The sequence below is a fragment of the Photinus pyralis genome, unplaced genomic scaffold, assembly GCF_008802855.1.
Source record: "Photinus pyralis isolate 1611_PpyrPB1 unplaced genomic scaffold, Ppyr1.3 Ppyr1.4_LG5, whole genome shotgun sequence".
Classification (NCBI taxonomy): domain Eukaryota; kingdom Metazoa; phylum Arthropoda; class Insecta; order Coleoptera; family Lampyridae; genus Photinus; species Photinus pyralis.
In genome coordinates, this window is record NW_022170596.1 from 31870554 (window position 1) to 31890132 (window position 19579).

The 19579-nt window shown below is 35.0% G+C and overlaps 1 protein-coding gene across 2 annotated transcripts; it reads left to right on the plus strand.

Annotated features, from left to right (window-relative positions):
• The first annotated feature begins 408 nt into the window (after positions 1 to 408).
• Positions 409 to 15538, plus strand: LOC116170862 (voltage-gated potassium channel subunit beta-2-like). 2 transcript variants are annotated; one of them, XM_031487397.1, is made up of 10 exons: positions 409 to 863; positions 8400 to 8641; positions 8688 to 8798; positions 8844 to 8940; positions 8987 to 9126; positions 9182 to 9394; positions 9446 to 9588; positions 9640 to 9849; positions 9895 to 10025; positions 14301 to 15538. In XM_031487397.1, the coding sequence occupies exons 1-9, from the start codon at positions 769 to 771 to the stop codon at positions 9994 to 9996; spliced, it is 1353 nt and encodes a 450-aa protein (XP_031343257.1). In that variant the 5' UTR covers positions 409 to 768; the 3' UTR covers positions 9997 to 10025; positions 14301 to 15538. The 2 variants fall into 2 exon arrangements, with proteins under 2 accessions (XP_031343257.1, XP_031343258.1); XM_031487398.1 differs by having other exon boundaries at positions 411 to 863; positions 8999 to 9126.
• Positions 15539 to 19579: the final 4041 nt, after the last annotated feature.

A 19579-nucleotide genomic window follows, 5' to 3' on the forward strand; every position in this document is an offset into this window, starting at 1 on the left:
TTTTTATTGTTGCAATGTTGTTAATCATGTAATCTTTGGTATAATTTTCGTTAACGTGATACAGTTTTTCAACGAGTACATATAAAATTTAATTTTAAAATAAGTTCGCTTTGGATGGGTGTAATAATAATCATTTGTTACGATTTTAATTGTTGGTAGTAAAAATTAGCAATACGTTTAGTCAATAAAACCACGTTATCTAATCATTTAACTCGTCAATAATTACAATTAAGTCATAGTGTAAAGCAAGACAATTAAAGGCAATAATACGGAATGGTTTGAGGTTAAATTCAATTAAAGGATTTTTATGGAAGGAAGTGCATGTGTGTTACATTAAATTAATACGGGTAGCCGTCTAATAAACTATTGTTTTTGCAATTTGTTTGATTTTCACGTAAGTTAACGGTTTTTTCTACACGCGCTCAAGTATCGACCTGCAAGTGAATAAATTATTTAGCTTTTTCCTAGATTTGAACTTGTGCCAAAAAGTTATTGTATTATAAAGGTATAATGAGATCACTTCAAAATATTGCCATTCAGTAGCTGTTGTTAAATTATTATAAAACAGATCAATATAAAGGCTCGCGTAAAAGTAGAGATGAGCACATGTGATTTTAAAAAACTCATAATATTTGCCTTAAAACACTTTTAGTGCCTATACATAAGCTTAGTATATGCTCATCACACAATTACGTTAAACTCGTGCAAAAAGCTTTAAAAATTAGATAAAGCAACTAGCGATTATTATAGTATTAAAAACGGGCTAAAATGTCACAAGTGGTACTATGCAATATTTCCAATAATGACAACAATAACAACGACAACACAAGCGAAGATTCCAACCAGCTTCCCACAATTTATCGGTAAATATACACCCTTTATACGAGTTTCAACTTATTAAAAATTGTACACTTGAGTTGTATAGAGAAACAGCTTTCGTTCCAGTATAAAGCACTTTCTTTGTATATTGTGTCCGGTGTTAAAACATACTTGTGGTGCCTTTTTATTTCTTCGAAGCTGACGTGCCAAGAATTTCGCTATTTATTATTTATGGAGCCTTCATGATTTTATATTTATTGGCAAATCAAGTGGCGATAAAAATCAGTCAGTCAAAAAGGAGGCATTAGATTTAATGGACCAATTTATTAGCTAAACGTTTAACTTTACGAAACTTAAGCGACAGTTATGGGATATGTCAAAAATTAATTTTTTTATTTTGTCCAATTAAAAAAACACTAGGCAGCTTGTTTAAAAGCAGTCAACGCCAAGTTGATTTTACGCAGACCCTTGAGCTTTAAAGCTTAGGGGCCTCCCCCTAAGGTGTGTTCTTCTCCACACACACAATCTCAAGGAGCAACCCCCTCAGATTAAAAAATCCCCCTCCCCCGCAACCATTTGGCAAAAGATAACATGCATGTGCGTGAAATAATACTAAAATAAGGAATAATCTCATGAATTAAAGACCCCTATCTTTAACGGTTGAACATGGACGGTTCCCGTTAACACCTTCTATAGACACTTTTCTTGGAGAATCTGATTCCTTTCTTAGAATTTTCATAACACGCTAAGTGTGGAAGCTACGGAGTACTACTTTCTTATTTCTTATGAGCGCCATATTGGATTTTTACGAAATAAGATAGATAACACAAAAAGAAAAATACGACGTGTCACACGTCATACTTTTACACAAACTTACAAGAAAAATTTCAAAATTAAATTTTTTAGATTCATTTCTCAACATCCATGGGTAGATTTTGCTGAATCAACAATCCTCTATCTTCTTCTAGATCTAGCGTGTTATGGAAATTCTTATAACACATTCAGATTCTACGAAAAAGCGCCCATAGAAGTTCCTAATGGGAACCCTCCATTTCCAACCGTTAAAGCTAGGAAAACTGGAAACGAAATGTGACATTTACAATTTTACGGTGATATCTTATTTTCAAAGATTTTTCCAAAACTTCAACTGCGTTTTTGAGTAACAAAGAGGAACAACTTTGCCCCCGTTTAACCTACACTGTATCTCGCACTGTTACAAAGATCCCAATAGTGAGTCACGAATATGAACCACCGTGTACATAAGCGAATATACAGAAAATCTAGCTTTAATATTTTATATTTTATTTATTTATTTTTATATTTTATCACGCACCCTGAGGGTCTTTTTTGGGTATGTTAACTTAACTTTTCCAGTGGACCTCCTTTTTTATTTTCATTTCATTAGCTTATTTATTATAGTATTTTTTTGATTTTCTGTTCGTCCATACGTTTGAGTACATGAGATACTTTCACCGATTTCGTTGAAATTGGTATACTGGACACTCATCTAGTTTGTTATAGTTATAGGTCATAGGTCATAGGTTATGGGGTCATCCAATAAATATAATTCCACTCAGTTTATGTCCACTGAAAGTAGTATCAAGTATATAAATAGAACCATTTCTTTTAATGTTGATTGAACAGAATTACAAAAACATAATTATTTTTCCAGATATTCGTCCCAACTGGAAATATGTATTTCTTGTGGAATTGAGAACTATTTTAATCCTTTGTTATACAAACGGTCCTGGGTCTAGTGCTCTAGAACCGCTTATGGACGCTTTGTTGAGAGTAATACATTTAGGAGGCTTCCATACCAGAGACTACTCTGGATATGGCGAGGGGTTTGTATAAGAAATAGATTTTTGTTATACCGGCGGCGGCGGCGCCTTCATCGACGGCTGATAAAGATATTTTCAAGGCCCAGAAACTAACCCAGAATACGAATAGTATTTTAAAGAAGCTTTTTATGGTATTCAAAATTGGAAAAAGTTTGTTACCAATTTATGTACTTTAAATTCTGCTGACTCGAAAATCCAACATACTCACCTAATTTTCGGTCAATAATTCTTTCGAAAACTCGGCGAAGAAGGGAACAGTTTGTCATCAGGCAAAAATTATTTAGGTCATCATCAGAACCTGATTTATGAATAAGAACAGTTCGGCCTTTCTTGAAGAGTTCCCGAACGCTTTAACGTTTCAGCATTAGACTATACAACGCCGCGTTTCGGTTTCGATAGGAAGACTAATTAGTAGATTATTTTAGTATTCCATTAGAACATTAGTGTGTTTTTTACGTTTTATCAATTAAAAATGTAATTAAACGAAAAAATAAATTGTCCAAAATAAAAAATAAAAGTTCAGAAGCAACATTGATGACATGACGTGACATTTATTGTATACATTGCTGTGACACTTCTGTGACTCTTTAACTTCGAGCCAAGTATAACACTTCTGAAACCTAACTAGCTCATTAATGAAATTTCTCTCAGTACACATCCACACGTACCCCGGCACAACAAAATAATTCAATTCAATTTAAGTACCAAATTTTGAAAGCACTTAAACTGAGCTTTGGACAAAATTAAACGGAATTGAACATGAGACATTTCTCTTCCTCATTAAAGGGATCGAGGGAATACAAGACTTGCATCAACAATAATAAAATTTATTCAACGACCACGAATTAAATAAAACATGAAATCCTAGTGAAAAAACAACCCCCGAATCTTATTAATTTACAGTTTTTCGAGGAACAATATCCCGTACAACACCAATTACTACCGGAAACAATACGAACGTGACGCACAAAAAAAACTTGGTCTTCTCAATTAGAATTCCCCAAACAAGTTGAATAGACGTTGATTGTAGCATATGGCTGCACACAAAAATACACCACCGATGATTCGAATGGCTACCCGAATTACGTAAATAACTTCAATGAAAAGCAGCGTTAACCACCAATGACACTTTCTTATCCTTATTACTTCTAGGAAATACTCTTTCTTTTACAGTAAAGTAAAAAAACAAGCTAACAGGCTAAATTCGCGAAATCGTTTTGTGTTTTTTCGTAAATAATCCCACGAAATTGATTAGAATGGAATTGTAATGAAATTTTGATTAATTAATTAAACCACCCTGATACATTTCAAATGCCTAAGATCCACAACTGAACGTCCAACCCGACGTCGGTCGTTTACAGAGCAATATATATTATTATAAACAACAGTCACAACAAAGTTCGGTCAATAATTGGCGACAAGTTCCGTGACAAAAGGTTAAACAGTACACGAAGAAATCAGTTGCACTGCAGTCACAGTTCTAAGCGACGCCTCGACATCCTGATGGCGGTCAATCAAAAAAATCAAGCAGTTCTATTGCTTGACCCAACAATTCGAATTGAAAGCGGCAAGGGAATCGAACAGTTCGATGCTGTTGACACCGAGAAGAAGAATATATACGAACCGTGTATCGCTGACGACCTCAAAACTCGATACAATCTAGACATTTCTGTTCACGGCCTTTACATCGGTTCTTGTGGTACAGTAACAAAACGTCTCGAAAGTCGATTCAAAACAAGCAGACATTTATTTACTAAATAAAGTTTCTCTCTCATAATTAAATGTAAGAGACAAATTCAAAGGAGAATAATTCTGTTAATTATTTTCATAATTGAGTGGTTTGATCATGTTTTTTGTTGTCGTATTAAAAATATTCATTCTTTAATAATACCTCACGCAAGATAGTGTTTTCCGTTAAAAAAGTTACTCTCTTGGTTCCGTAGATGCAGGCCACTGAAAATAATTTTTAAGAAAGTAGATTTACTTAAAAATTTTGAATGATTTTTTATACAATAAATTGCTTTGACATAACTAACAAAATAATAACGTTTTTTCAACCCAAACTAATAAAATTAAAAAATAAACACAACTATTTTTTTTCTTAAGTTGAGTTTTTCTTTTAAATTTAATAACTTATATAATATAATTAGTTTTGTATGGCGCTATCTATATCAAAGAAAGCGTACTCTTTAATAATATATAATGAAAACTAGTATCTAGTTGCTATTAAAAGATATGCCCCCCTTAGCCGTGGAGAAGTACGCCACTGGCCTTAAATTTAAAATATGTAGATTGGCAGCAAACTTTTTATAATGTTGGACTCTGGATTTAGTGGATGATTGAAGGGAGCAGTATTGCGACATTGGAGATATATTCGCCGTTAATATTCTCCTAATTATAATATTGGTTTTCTTTCTACAGTACAACCTCGTTAATCCGAATAGATTCAGACCACCGACCTTTCGGATTATCAAATTTTCGGATTATCGCGAAACTAGTAAAAATAATAAATTTGGACACAAGCATTAAGAAATAAACTTTATTCTTTTCAACAAAACATAAATTTAACAGACCAAAGACAGAAGTCAGTTAAATACTGCACGTAAAACAAAATTAAACATTGTCCTTGTAAAAAAGCTTAAGTTAACATTCATTGAATTATTAAAGTTTAACTTTTTCCATTTGTCCTCTAATTGGATCTTTTATGTATCTGTTGGGCAAATATATATTATTATATTATTATTATTATTATTATTCATATGTAATTATGGGTACAGTATGTACATACACAATTATGTACACATAAATCTTTCGGATTATCGCGATTTCCGACTAGCGTGTATTCGGATTATCGAGGTTGTACTTAGTTTATATTTTTCTTCCAAGTTTGGCTACTTTACTGTGATGAAAAAATTTTCTAGTAAAGGCTCCACAAAAGTTTGTTACGCCAACTGATATTTTCAAAAAGGGACATGTTCTATTGTGACCCGTTTCACCTTTTGTTGGGTTCTTTAGAAACTGGAAACATTATCATTCACTATTCCTTTAAAAATATTAGAGGGCTAAATTATACCGTTGAAATTGCACTACAATGTACAAGGTGTCTCGATGCGTTTATAGGTATCTTTGTATTTGTCAGTTCTATCAAAAAAGGCGTTATGTGTTCTTTTTGAGTCTTAAAATCAAAATTCATCAGGTAAAACAATTATCGGATCTAATCTCATTTTTTTAATAGAACATTTTATATATTTTAATCTAAAGATAGCATATAAATTCTTCTTTTTGAAAATATATTTTAATATGCTGTCTGTTTAGATTAAAATGTATAGGGTGTTCCATTTAAAAATATATGTATATGTAATATATATTTTTAACTGGAAGCACTGGAACTACTTTTGGTGTTTAGTTGTTCGAGGTTTTAATACATGATTGAGGTTTATTGGTGTTTTTGTTTTACTTTGGATATATTTTTAACAATCATTATAAAGAAACTTTGGAATAAACATTCTCCTATGTCTCTTTAAACTAAGAAAATATACGGTCATTCTGAAATTGACAATATTTTGATTTTTTTCCATTTTACCATTTTTTGTTTTGGCCCAAAAAGAGCGCATTACGCCTATATTACTTTTTTGCTAACAATTAGGGAGATACCCTCTAAGTGTCGAAAATGGGACACCCTGTAGCTTTATTAGATACTTCCGTATCGCTATTTCATTTTATTAATTTTATTGTAAGTGCCAATGCTAAAAAAGTAGAGCTTAAATTATTGCGTGTAGAGACATGTAGAGACCGTTTGAAGCAGCCTTTGACATTTTGTATCAAATTAAAGGCCTCGGAAAAAGGAAAACAACAATGAAGAAAAACATGGGGAGTGCCATTTGAAAGAATGGTGTTACGGATATTTAAAAATTTAAAAGTTAAGAGCTTTGAAAAAGTCACGTAGTCTCGCTTTTTTAGACGGTTACGGCTACCATAAGAAAATTCGATCTTTCCTTAATAAAGCAGTGAAAACTGTGTTGCAATATCTCTCACCGTTTTCGAATAATAAATTTTTAATATTACCCCTGCAAATTCAATTTTTGACATAAAAACTTGAATATCAACGAAGACCGTGGAGCAAAGGGTATCGTTGTACTCCAAATTCGACGTAGAATCTGAAAATGTAGAAAAAATAGGGTCCCTATTTAAAATAGCAAAATTGATGACTACTTCCGGTATTTGCGGAAGTGGCGCCATCTTGAACATATTTTAGTTCAATTCATCATGTGCCAAAACTTTTAAAGGACTTATCAGTTTAGTTTCATTTTCAAAGGTTCTCCATATCTTTCTAACTGACGCTCGACAAGAATGACCCTGTATAGATAGTTCAATGCAAATTAATCACTCTTTTCAAATATTTATACATCATTGCACTTGAAAAACATGTTGCATCGATTTCCAGTTAGACCGGAAGTTGCACCGAAAGATTCTCGAATGCAGTGTATATTTATTTGCCAAAAGATTTAAAGGTAATCCTATCTTTTTTCCTACGCATGTACAAATCTGGTTTGAGGTACTCCTCTTCAATATGATATATTATATAAATAATTTCCTGTGGGGTGTTTTTTTTTAACTATTCTAACTACATCTTAATTTCACTATACATATTGCAACTAAAAATGAGCATCTTAGCATGAAAAGTCTCTATTCCTTTTGTTTTGATTTTAGGTGCTGTTCTCCTCATATTTCATTATGTGCCTTCAATGTCCCATTTTTTCTCATATTCTCGTTTATTGCCGCCCGGTATGGGCGAGGCATCTGAGCTCGCTTTATCCCTTATAAAGTTTTAGTTTAGTTTTTGTCGATATAAACTCCTATTTCATCTCGTAGATGCATTATTGCATTATAGAGCACTACTAATAGCTCGCAGTAACTTTACCGTAATCAAGTAATGATGCGATACTTAGAGAGAATTTAATTAATCTCTCTGCCCTCATCATCCCTGTAATCAATATTTTAGCTCTTAAGATCTCCTTCATAGGGAGCTAATTTACTATAAACCCTCTGTATGACTGCGCCGAATTAACATTAATCAACATCAACTAAAAGATTCTCGTTCGACCTCAAAGATTAATTTCATGTTTACCTCCCTTTGTTGTGAAAGACCGTCACCTAAATCTACATTATATTTATACACATATCGATAATCTTTATTTAATGTTAACTCTCTCTTTCTCACTCGACTGTCAGTATATAGTAATTGCTATCGACGCTTGGGAGCAATTTGGGCCTACATTACATTATCAAACACGAATGTCATGTTTATGTATTGTCACAGAAACCTTTCAGAGCTGGGCAATTATAACTTCAAATACTTACATAATGTTTATATGTTCGTGCGGGTTGGAAACATTTGTATTTGAAACGTAAATAAATTTGTAAGTACTGGTCTTGCACTCAGTGACTGCATTACCAGTTAGTCTTTATTTTCATGGGAAATGTGGACAGCACGTAGAAGTTTATTATTTCACAGCTAAAACGTAAACATCCATTACCTACCTAGCGTGATGTTATGGTTATAATATTAGTTTGTGAAACTTCAAGTTTTTCATACCTTGTATTATTGTGTACCAAATACACAGCACAAAAACTAGATAAGAAGTTACATATTATAATACAATATGGTTCACAAACGTTTCAAACTAACTAGTTAATTGAGCCCTCATTTTATTAAACTGATTGCTGAAATGTTATCAGGTGCAGAGCCCCGATAGCAAGTCTCGATTGCATGGAAGAATTTAGCGCCGGTAGTGCACTAAGCGCATTAGGCGAACGTGGAAGCGATGGCGTCATCACCAAGGAGCAATTGTTGCTTAGCGGTTTAACTCACTCAGCACCAGGAAATCCATATCAGCTCTCAAGACAGACCTCCCTAACTCCAGGTTTACGGTATCGAAACCTTGGGAAAAGCGGGCTGCGAGTTTCCAACATTGGACTAGGTGAGCGACTTGCTTGTTCGGTGCCAAAGAAGTAATTGTTTTCTAGGAACATGGCCGATCTTCGGACCGGGGGTGACGGAAGAGCAAGCCGAGCAGATTGTATCACTTGCGATGGATAGTGGCATAAATGTATTTGACTTGTCGGAAGCGCACTCTGGTATATCATTTTGTGGATACCGGTAACCTGCTGACACTTTTTTAGGAACGAGAGCGGAAGTTGAATTGGGTCGTATTTTGATCAGGAAAGGCTGGAAGCGTTCGAGTTTCGTGGTGAACACCAAAATATATTGGAGTACCAGGTACGAAAGCTTTATGTTCTAACATAAGTACCTAAATAAATCTTAGAACATCGTCTAGATCTGAAGAACGCGGACTCTCGCGCAAACACATAATTGAAAGTGTAAAGGCGAGCTTGGGTCGTTTACAATTGGCTTACATCGACGTGGTGATTGTGCATAAGGCCGATCCAATGTGTCCAATGGAAGGTTAGCAAAATCTCATTATTTCTCGTGTATGTATGTATGATTAATTTTCTAACAGAAATAGTTCGTGCGATGCACTACGTGATATCGCAAGGTTGGGCAATGTACTGGGGCACTGCCAGGTGGTCGCCCGTTGAAATTATGGAAGCATACACCAATTCGAGGCAATTCAATTGCATTACGCCAATCGTAGAGCAGGCTGAGTACCACATGTTTTGTAGAGAGAAAACTGAATTGTACATTCCAGAGTTGTATAACAAAATAGGAGTTGGTAATTGTCCATGTACTTTACTGTAATCGTTTTGTATTTGGTTTGATGTAGGTCTGATGGCTTGGTCTCCTATCACTATGGGATTGGCGCAGGGAAAGGAGGACGGAGGCGTGCAGTTATTTTCTCGATATAGCTTTAGAAGTAAGTATCGCTCCTTTTCGTGGACTGAAGACGAAACATCAGCAAATAAGGAGGTACATTGGTATCAGTCTTAAATTGATTTCAGTACGTGTATTATTTCGTAGGGATTTACGTGGGTGAAGGAAAAGGTCCAACCTGAAGAAACACGAAAACAATCAGAAAAAATAAGAGAATTGAATGCCTTATCCGAACGTTTAGGCTGTACTTTAGCGCAATTATCGATAGCCTGGTGTCTAAAGAACGAATCCGTACAATGCTTATTATTAGGTGCTACTTCAACCGATCAACTTTACGATAATATCCAATCACTCCAGGTATGTATAACAACTTGTAGCGCTTCTCTTACGTTCTCTTTTAAGCTCATTCCAAAGTTAAATACAAATATGGTAGCGGAAATTGAACGAATTTTAGAGAATAAACCAACGAGACCGCCAATGGTGTCAACCTTAGCGCTTAGATGACAATCAATGTGCCCCCCTGGTTCTATCAGGTATCTGTATACGTTATTTGTTGAAACCCTTTTTGCACAAACAAGCTTTTTACACCAATTTACACTGTTCATTTACCGAGGGATTATTTGGAACGAGGCAAATGTACAGAGCGATTCTCAAAAAGTGGTCCACACAGTGGCATATTTAAGGCATCTTAGGATACCTCAAGAATTTCGGAGTTCGCCCTTATTTAAGTATGTAGCACACGGACACTATACTTTTCGCTAGACCATTAATTACGCAAACTACGCGTGCATCAAATTTCACCCCCTATTTTGTAATTTAAAAGTAGACATAGAGAAAAACAATATATGTACGTAAATCCCTATGTCTACTTCTTAATAAATAGCACTGTATATGAAACTCAAACTTTGGACCCTTGGTTTATTTGAAAGAATTTTTGTTACATACTTAATAGCTGTATTTTGCCCTTTTCGTTTCTCCCTAACTATTCAAATCCGGGCTAATCAAGTAAAATGTATCGGAACAAAATGGTAATTTTTTGAGATGCAATTAAAAAACAAGAACAGGTAAATTGATCAATAAACAGCTCCTGGCAGGACGAAACTTGTATTGCCCGGAAGGAACGAAGGGGGCTTTTGCACATCATAATGCAAATAGTTTACTCAAAAAAATCATGCGAGATGTAGAATTCTTCATAATATCATTTATTAGTAATGATAAGAAACTTCCCTAAAATTTTAAATATAGAATCGAGGAGTCTAGGGGGTATGTTCCCTCCAGGAAAAAAGGAAAGATTCGGTTTTCATTTCTCAACAACTATCATACAGATCTTCATTATTCCCCAGACCCCCCGATGGTTAAGCCTCCAAACGTTTTGGGGATGAATCGAGAACGGGGAGGGGGGGGGGGTCTAGGACTGGAAAAAAAGCAAAGATTCTTTTTTCATTTCTCAACAACTATCATAAACATGTTTATTATTCCATATCCCGTAGACCCCCCGGTGGTAGTTTCACCTTCAAAACGTGTATCCCTTAAGATTTTCCTAAAATTACAGGGTGAATGCTAAAGACTCTACACATTTTGGAGAAGAATCTAGAACCGGGGGGGTCTAGGGGGTATGGAATACCCCCCAAGAAATAAGGGAAGATTCGAATTTCTCAACAACTATCATAAAGATCTTCAGTATTCCCCATCCCCCAGACCTCCCGATGGTACGTACACCCTCAAAATGTGTCTCCCTCAAGATTCTCCTAACATTACGGTTAAGTGCTAAAGGCTCTAAACATTTTGGGGAATAAACTAGAACCGGGGGGTCTTCTAACAGTGCGCTAAAAAGAACAAGAACATCACAACAAATACGAAATCAATAAATTATGTTGAACATTAAACAGATTTTGTCGCATTTTCACTTTAAATAATCAAACGGGTTACAGTTTAAAGGCAACTGGAACATTATTATACACTTTGGAAGCTTTGCTATGACAGTGATTTCTGAAACAAAGGGGTCTTAGGGGGAGGTGGAGTAATCAATCCTTGGAAACGTAAATTAGTGTATGAGCACCCCTTCTAAATTTTAGTTTCTCTCTTTGTATCTCGAACCTTGTATGAAATTCAGTCATAATTATAATAATTAAATGAATGTATTATTTTAAACGCCCATTTTGTACCTTGTTGGCGAATTCCTTCGTGGTAGGTGGTAGCAGAACCGTTAACTCGTGAACAGTAGTTGTAGTGTGATATCACAAAGCATTACCTTAATATGGATGGGTAGGAAGTGATTACCAATAACCTAGCAGAGCAAGTTCAGCAGAATACAATCAAACATATTGCATAATTAGGTGCTAATTAGGTGCTAATTAAGTGCCCTATTCCCGAATTAAATGCTCCTTTTTTTAAATTATCACATGTTCTGCCAGGTTCATATGAACTCAGCAGAGCACTACCTTAAAAACCCAAGAAAATGAAAAGTGAACTAATTATAATTAGGTGCTGATTAGGTGCTAATTATTCCCGAATGAAATGCTCCTTTTTTTAAATTATGACATGTACTTCCAGGTACATATGAACTCATCAGAGCACTACCTTAAAAACGCAAGATAATGAAAAGTTAACTACCTATAATTAGGTGCTAATTAGGTGCTAATTATTACATGTTCTGGCAGGTTCATAATTTAAAAAAAAAGCAGCATTTAATTCGCGAATAGGACACTTAATTAGCACCTAATTATAGTTAGTTCACTTTTCATTTTCTTTGGTTTTAAAGTAATGTTCTGCTGAGTTCATATGAACTTGGCAGAACATGTAATAATTTAAAAAAAGGACCATATCATTCGGGGATGGAGCACTTAATTAGCACCTAATTATAGTTAGTTCACTTTTCATTTTATTGGTTTTTTGAGGTAGTGTTCTGCTGAGTTCATATGAACCTGGTAAAACATGTACCTAATAATTAAAAAAAAGGACCACTTAATTCGGGAATAGGGCACTTAATTAGCACCTAATTAGCACCTAAATATGCAATATGTTTGATTGTGTTCTGCTGACCTTGCTCTGCTAGGTTCATGGACATTGGGAAGTGTCTGTGGGGATAGAAGAGTTTCAGGTTCATATAATGCTCCTTCATTGCAATTAGTTACATAAATTTTGTATTTGAAGGAATTATCCATTATTAGTCCTAGATTTCGTGTTTCCGTAACCATTGGGATAACTGCATCATTTATTTTAAAGTTCGCTAAGGCCGTAATTTGATCTATAAAAAATAACACTTTTGATTTAGCACCATTAATGACCAAATTCTCTGCCGAGAACGTACAAACGTCATCTAGATCTTTCTGATTTTTTTATAAGTAATTTTTAACTTTGAAAGGATGTAAAAGTTGTGTGTCATCTGCAAGGATATTGATACCACACGTTTTTAAGCAATTTTTAAATTTGAACGTATATAGTATAAAAGGGAGTGGACCCAATATTGAACCTTGAGGTACTCCTGCTGGTATTCAAAATTATAAAAAGGTTGCTACCCATCTACGTCCATTAAATTTGTGCTAATTTTTTTAAATGTCAAACACTAGTTTTCTTTACATACTCTTATTTTTTTCAGATTACGTCATAATTAAATTTAAGAGAAAATATCAAATTAAGTTTTTTATGCTACTATAACCAAAAAAGTATATTCTTTAGGAATATGTAAGGAAAACTAGTCGTTGCCATTAAAAAAATAAACCCCCCTTGACCATGCAGAAGTACGCCACTGACCATAAAATTAAAGTATTTAGAAGCAAACTTTTTATAATTTTGGATACCATAAAAAACACGTTGTTTTGAAGATATATTCAGTGTTCTATACACATTTTTTACCCTATATAACGTTATGCAATTACTAAAAACAAATTGGATACTTCTATTACAAAGAGGTGTATACGACCAACTCTGTGCCCTTCGTAATAGTAGCGAATGTTAAGAATAAAGGAAATGATGGAAAATATCCCTAAGATGCCTTAGGTATTATAAAAATTAAACATACTATATCCAACGAGCTTCTGGATATGGCTATTGCGTGGCATTGCATATTATATGGGTAAAGCTATGCCCTTTTTGAATTTCATGTAATTCGGTTCATGACTAACAGTGGTGTCAAAACGGCTTTTCTTTTTCTCGAACTCTGATCTACAAATTTGATACAGAAAAATTTCATCATAATCGGTCCATTCGCTTTCGAAATATCGTGCTAACGGACAGACACCGCAAAATTATGAACTCACTAGGAGCTCGTTAATAATTAAAATCTTGGTGCACCTACGCATAAAATTCGATAATTCCGTTTGGCCCACCGTTCTTTCAGATGGGATGCAGTTCATAAAGAGCACATGATTGTTACCTAACTTTCATGTGCAATCGTTTATATAGCCAATCATACCGCTGACATCGCTACCACATTTCCCTCGCAAATAAATCTATCGGCACGCATTTAGACAACCGAGTCTCCTTTTGTAATATTCTCTTGTTCACCCTCATATTCGTCTAATCGCTTTCAGCTTTGTTTCTTAAATTGTCGATGCGCTTTTCACAATCGTAGAGTATTAATTCCGTGATTGCAATGCTTTATAGTTCAGACTAAGTCGTGTTGCCTTACTCAATATCAAGAGGAAACTGTGGCTATAATTAGAGTTAATGGGCATTTAAAGGTAAGAATCACACACGACTTACCTTGGACTAAACTACATCCACATACATTTACATTTGCACACAAAAGCAGAATGGCAAACGCCTTTCAGTCGCTTTATATGCTTGACTATAATAATAAAATTTAGTGCGCTTTGCAGTGGTGGCCAGGGAGGCACTAGCAACGCCGAAAGTCCCAAGGAAGAGGAGCTGAGTACCGCCGAAGTTGAAGGGAAAGAAGCGCAGAAGCTGCCATTCTGCGAGATTCAGTGACAAAGGGTGAGCGAGTTTGTAAAAACTCGTAAAGTAAAAACACCCGACGAAAAGCCGACTAAGGAGAAGGTTAAGTGGACGTACAGTCCCGACGAAGGGCCCAAATGCACAATTGAACCTTTTTTATACAAGAAGAAAGATAAAAAGTCTGCCGGTACCAGTCCAACGCAAGTATGAAGTCGGAGGATAAACGAGGAATTTTTGATATAAAACCGGACGCGTGGTCATAGAGGAAGAGTTTTGCACGAATCGAAACTAAACACGATGCTTTAGGTTGTAATAAATAAATGGCACAATGTTGTAGTAACGTTTATGCTACTGTAGACTTATTCTGCTAAGTCAATTCTAGCATAAAGAAATTGTTGAGCTCAACTAAGTAGTATTGAGTAGAGAAAACGCAGTAAAATGCAGTTCGCCATTGTCCACATCTTGAGGCTTAAAGCCAAAGAAGCAGTTCCAATAGATATCTTATAAACATAGATTTGCATGCCATCACTATATTTAGATGTTATCCAAATGCCGATATTTTTCAAGTTGCTCCTTAGAAACACACACATTAGTTTGTTATTCTGCTTTATAGATTTGCCAATGTAACATCTTAGACATAGTAAGTGCTTTGGCATTTTATTCAATACCCACCTATAATAAACTTGGATATGTTGATGTAAGACCCTAGGTGTTGGAAGGACGGAATCATTTTTTGATTATCAGGATAGTGTCGTCTCAAGCACTTTGAATAATGTTATACATTCGCGAGTTTGGTTTCGCAAACGTTTAGACGCCAGATTACGTCCTTGAGTGCAATAAATTGTTCTTCCATTAGTTTGTAACTTCGCAATCATTCAGGGGGTGGTTGCAAAAGTATGACACATTCGAATAAACGATTTGGCGTTTCCTTGTTCAAAAAGCTTTATTGCAGTTCTCATTGTAATCAATTTAACAATATAAATTAATCAAAGTGATTCAAACGGCACATCTACGAAACGGTACATTAATGTTAACTCGATGACACTCGTGCCCTATCACTATAAGAAATTGCCACAAACAATTAAGTAAACGTCTGTAAGGTAAATAGGTATAAGCAAAAACAATAAATAGTGTATAGAAATACTTACCTAAGAAATATGAATGCCAATGATTTCTTAGTCCTACCTTTGATACGAATCAACGTATGGTTTACTCAAAGGGCAAATATGTAGAAATCGCTAATAACTTCTTTTAAGAAGCTGTAGATACGAAAAATAATTGTTTGGCTTATGTAGTAACAATGCAAGTAAACCGAGTTCGCACTTTTCGTTGAGGAAACAGTGTCAACTTCAGCCTACAGGTATTGTTGCAGTTTTCTTATATTATGTACTTTCTTGTTATTGTTACCTGAATCTACTTCGTTACATAAAATTTCATATTTTCTAGTAAATTTTATCTTTAAAATACGATTGCGCCGTAATTTTGGTCTGTACATACACCCACTCGATTAAACAATAAACATATAAGATCCGCCAAAATTACGCTGCGATTTTTTTACATATCAACTTCACTCCGTTACCATTGTTGTTAAATATTTACCGATGAATTAATATTTATTCAAATGACGAACTGAACATAAGATTGAATGAAGTTTATGTGTAAAAGTTGTAAAGGCTGTTTGCGCCTACAAGCTTATTGAATTGTTATGTAAATAAAGTTTAGTGACAATTTCGCTCAAAACGAATCTTATTCTTAACATTTTCAAATTTTAATCTTTATCGGGTACTGTTTTAAGACTCGACTGTATTATAAATATAAGCTTGTTTACTCTTAAAAAATATCTACTATTGACAATGGGTTTGTGTTTTAATAAGTATCCCCAACTCCTGACATAAAGCCAAGATATACCTATATTAAATGAACAAAATGACAGAGTTCTAGTAAATGACACCCTTTTAAGGAAATGTTTAAATTCTAAAAGTGACCCGGTCGTAGTGTTGCACTTGAGGATATGGATCCTTATGAGAATGACGTGGTGGACGGAGAAGAATCTGGTCAAGAGTATAGGTGGAGGAGTCTACGGTATGTGGGAGAGAAACAATTGCAACAGCAAAAAGGAGAAAAAAAGAAGGAAATAAGAAAGAAGCGCAGCAAAGAAGGTTGTATTGTTACCCAATAAATGAAGTTATACATCACTGGATGGCAGCACGTGTACAAGTATTTACGTAGCCAGTTTTACGCAGCACAATTTGTAATCTCACGTCCGCCTTACGCAGCACAACTTAAAGTATACTACTCTATGACAAGATATAGTACATATCGTCAGTAAACTATAGTCCATATGCGCAGCAATGTAACATAAATTATTAAATCGTAAATGAAACGTCATTTATAACGCGACCGATAGTTGTATTTAATAATATGCACCTGAAATGCAATGTAAAAATCCGTTCCCTACGAGTGAAAGTTTCTCAAAACCAGCCGTACGGAGTCAGCGGTTCTCAATACAACATCCGTTGCGCTATAAATGACATTTGATTTAAGACTTATAATATATATTGGTCAGCATATGGTGTAGGTACCTTTCTCAATATTTATACCTGAGAAGCATAAATAATAAAAAATACACGTTTTGAAGCACCACGAAGCCGAATCAAACAAAATCTGGATTATCTCTATCTGTCTGTCTGTCGGTATTCTCATTTTCAGGTAAACGACTGAACCGATTGGAACCAAATTTGGTACATATATGTTTAGACATACCTAAAAGAAAGAGCAGAAAAGCTTTTGGGTAGAATCACGCATGTGCAGATATGCCGGTAGTATAGGTAAATGCTGCGATAAGTTTGCCTTTACTAGAAGCACATGTGGTTAAAATTTCAAAAAATAGCCGATTAAGAAAGATGATATCGCTCAGCTTCCGCATGACACATTTAATTTTTACTATGTGCCTTGTTTTTCTTTACTAATTTCAAAGAAATGACTATAAAGTTGGCACATTGCGCAGTATGCGTATGCGCACATCTGGTTTTTACCATATACCTATGCGATATGTCGCCAAGCGGAAAACATATTCTTGGTAACGATTCTACTATAGTTGTGTGTCCATTGGTAATAATGCATGCGAATATCTTAATAAATCAACAGTTGTCTTCTGTACGCGCAGACCATGCGCATATTATGTTTTAAATGTAGGTACCAGGTTAGTAGGTATTGTTTCTAACAAGAAAAGAGATATAAAGGATGATGAATATGTAATAATACCTACATAACTGGTTTTAACTTTACCAGCCGCTGGTCAGGCGCAGGAGCAAGCAATTGGTGTAAATTTTCTTGGTTCTTGGTTGTTACTATACCCTAAGCTACCGAATGCAAACAGAACGAACTAAATATCTTGAAAACTGTAAGAGTAGATGCAGCTTCGAGTGGACCGACGGAGAAAGTGGCAATAATAGCGCCTTCCAACATGTATTGGAAAATGCGCTAGAACTGCCCTCTGCCATATTCGCTATGCGCACCACTTTTTTGTAAGACGAACATTTGGTGCAATATGTTTAGGTTATTTCAACGATGAAGTGCGCATAATTTTTTTTTAAAGTCACACGAAGAAACTGTCCGCAATTGCAGTTCCAAATATAAAATTTTGGGGGGACCAGACTTTTCACACGCCCGTTTAAGGGTGCATCTTTGGAAATACAAAATTAGAAAGAATACATCCAAAATCCCAGAGAGTCTTACTTGTTGTGTTCATAAGAAGAAAATGTAACTAGAAACGCAAATTTGGTACCGTTCGGGGGTGTAGCTCCAAGACATAGATTAAAAAATCTATGTCCAAAGCGACACATTTTATCTGCGTCGTGCAAGTACTGGTTGCAATTTAAAAAATGTCCCTTTTTTTAATTAAAAACTTGTTTCCAGCCCCACCCCCATTCACCACCCTTAATCAAGGTCTTAGGGGATTGAGATTTTATCTGTGGCATTATTAAGAGGTAAAAACATAAGTGTTTTATGAGATCCGATTATCGCTATTGTGGTACATATCAGAGCCCCACTCTAGCCTCAATATTAGACCAAAAAATCCGATACAACTGAATACCGAACGATTCTCGAGATCTTCGCACATGCATCTTTTTTACAACGCAGGGATTGATTCTGTTCCACCAGATCAGCATAGCTTGTAAAACAAATTTTTGAATTAGCATTACTTTTACTTTTATACGAGGTGGGAGGTGCATATACATACAAAATTTCATTTAAATATAACAAATAAAAAAAATGGGATTGCTCAAATACAAAAGTTGGGTTGCACATGCGCAATTTTTTAAAAATTCATCTACTAACACAGAAAACCGGATATTCATATGTTCTTTGTAACAAGAATTATAACAGAACCCTTTTTTTGTAGGTTTGGGCAGTTTTTGGGTTGTAACTTTTTGGCCCGTTAGTCTACATAGGGACCTTTCTTATATCCTGAAGAACATGTGTGTCTATTTTCAAAGCGATCGGACGTTTCTACACAAAGTTATCGTGCACAGGGACAGACAGACGGACAGCAATACAAAATTATAAACGATCGCGAGGGTCGTTAATGATAAAATATTTCTATAAAACCCAAGGACCTTGATAAAACCAGAGCATTAAAAGTTGACCAATATATTATGTATATAAGTATTGACATTGATTATACACACTATAAATCAAGTGTATTGATAAGAATCCCAAAATAAATCCAAACACAAAGCCAGTAACAGGTGATGTATTGTATACCTGAAAATTTGACAGAGCAAGAATAAATGATCTGTGGAATAAATTACAATCCTGTTTGTAGCATAATGTAGGACGTATCTAATTACGATAACAAACAAAACACCACCTTTATCTCTAAGAACAAGGTCAGCCTTTGGCGATAATATCCATGTGATAAATTGATGTAAGTATATTACAGGTTGCTATTCTTCGTTAATAGGTCACTGCGTTACCTAAACGTCCATACTGTATACAGACTTTAGCTACACGCTAACAGCGCCATCTTACACGAAATCCACAAATTAAATTACAGGAAAAACATGTGGAATTTGATGGCGGCAACTCACATTTTAGCGATCAGGCACTAAAATGTACAAAACTTGAAAAATAAGTAAGTTTCATCCGAAACCAAAATACTACATCATTCTTCAGGGTACTACTT

Bases quoted from the DNA above. Each gene is read 5' to 3' on its own strand.
- LOC116170862 (XM_031487397.1), top strand. From the start codon at position 769: ATGTCACAAGTGGTACTATGCAATATTTCCAATAATGACAACAATAAC. The intron at 864-8,399 runs GTAAATATACAC...AAATGTTATCAG, and splicing joins CAGCTTCCCACAATTTATCG to GTGCAGAGCCCCGATAGCAA. The intron at 8,642-8,687 runs GTGAGCGACTTG...ATTGTTTTCTAG, and splicing joins AGTTTCCAACATTGGACTAG to GAACATGGCCGATCTTCGGA.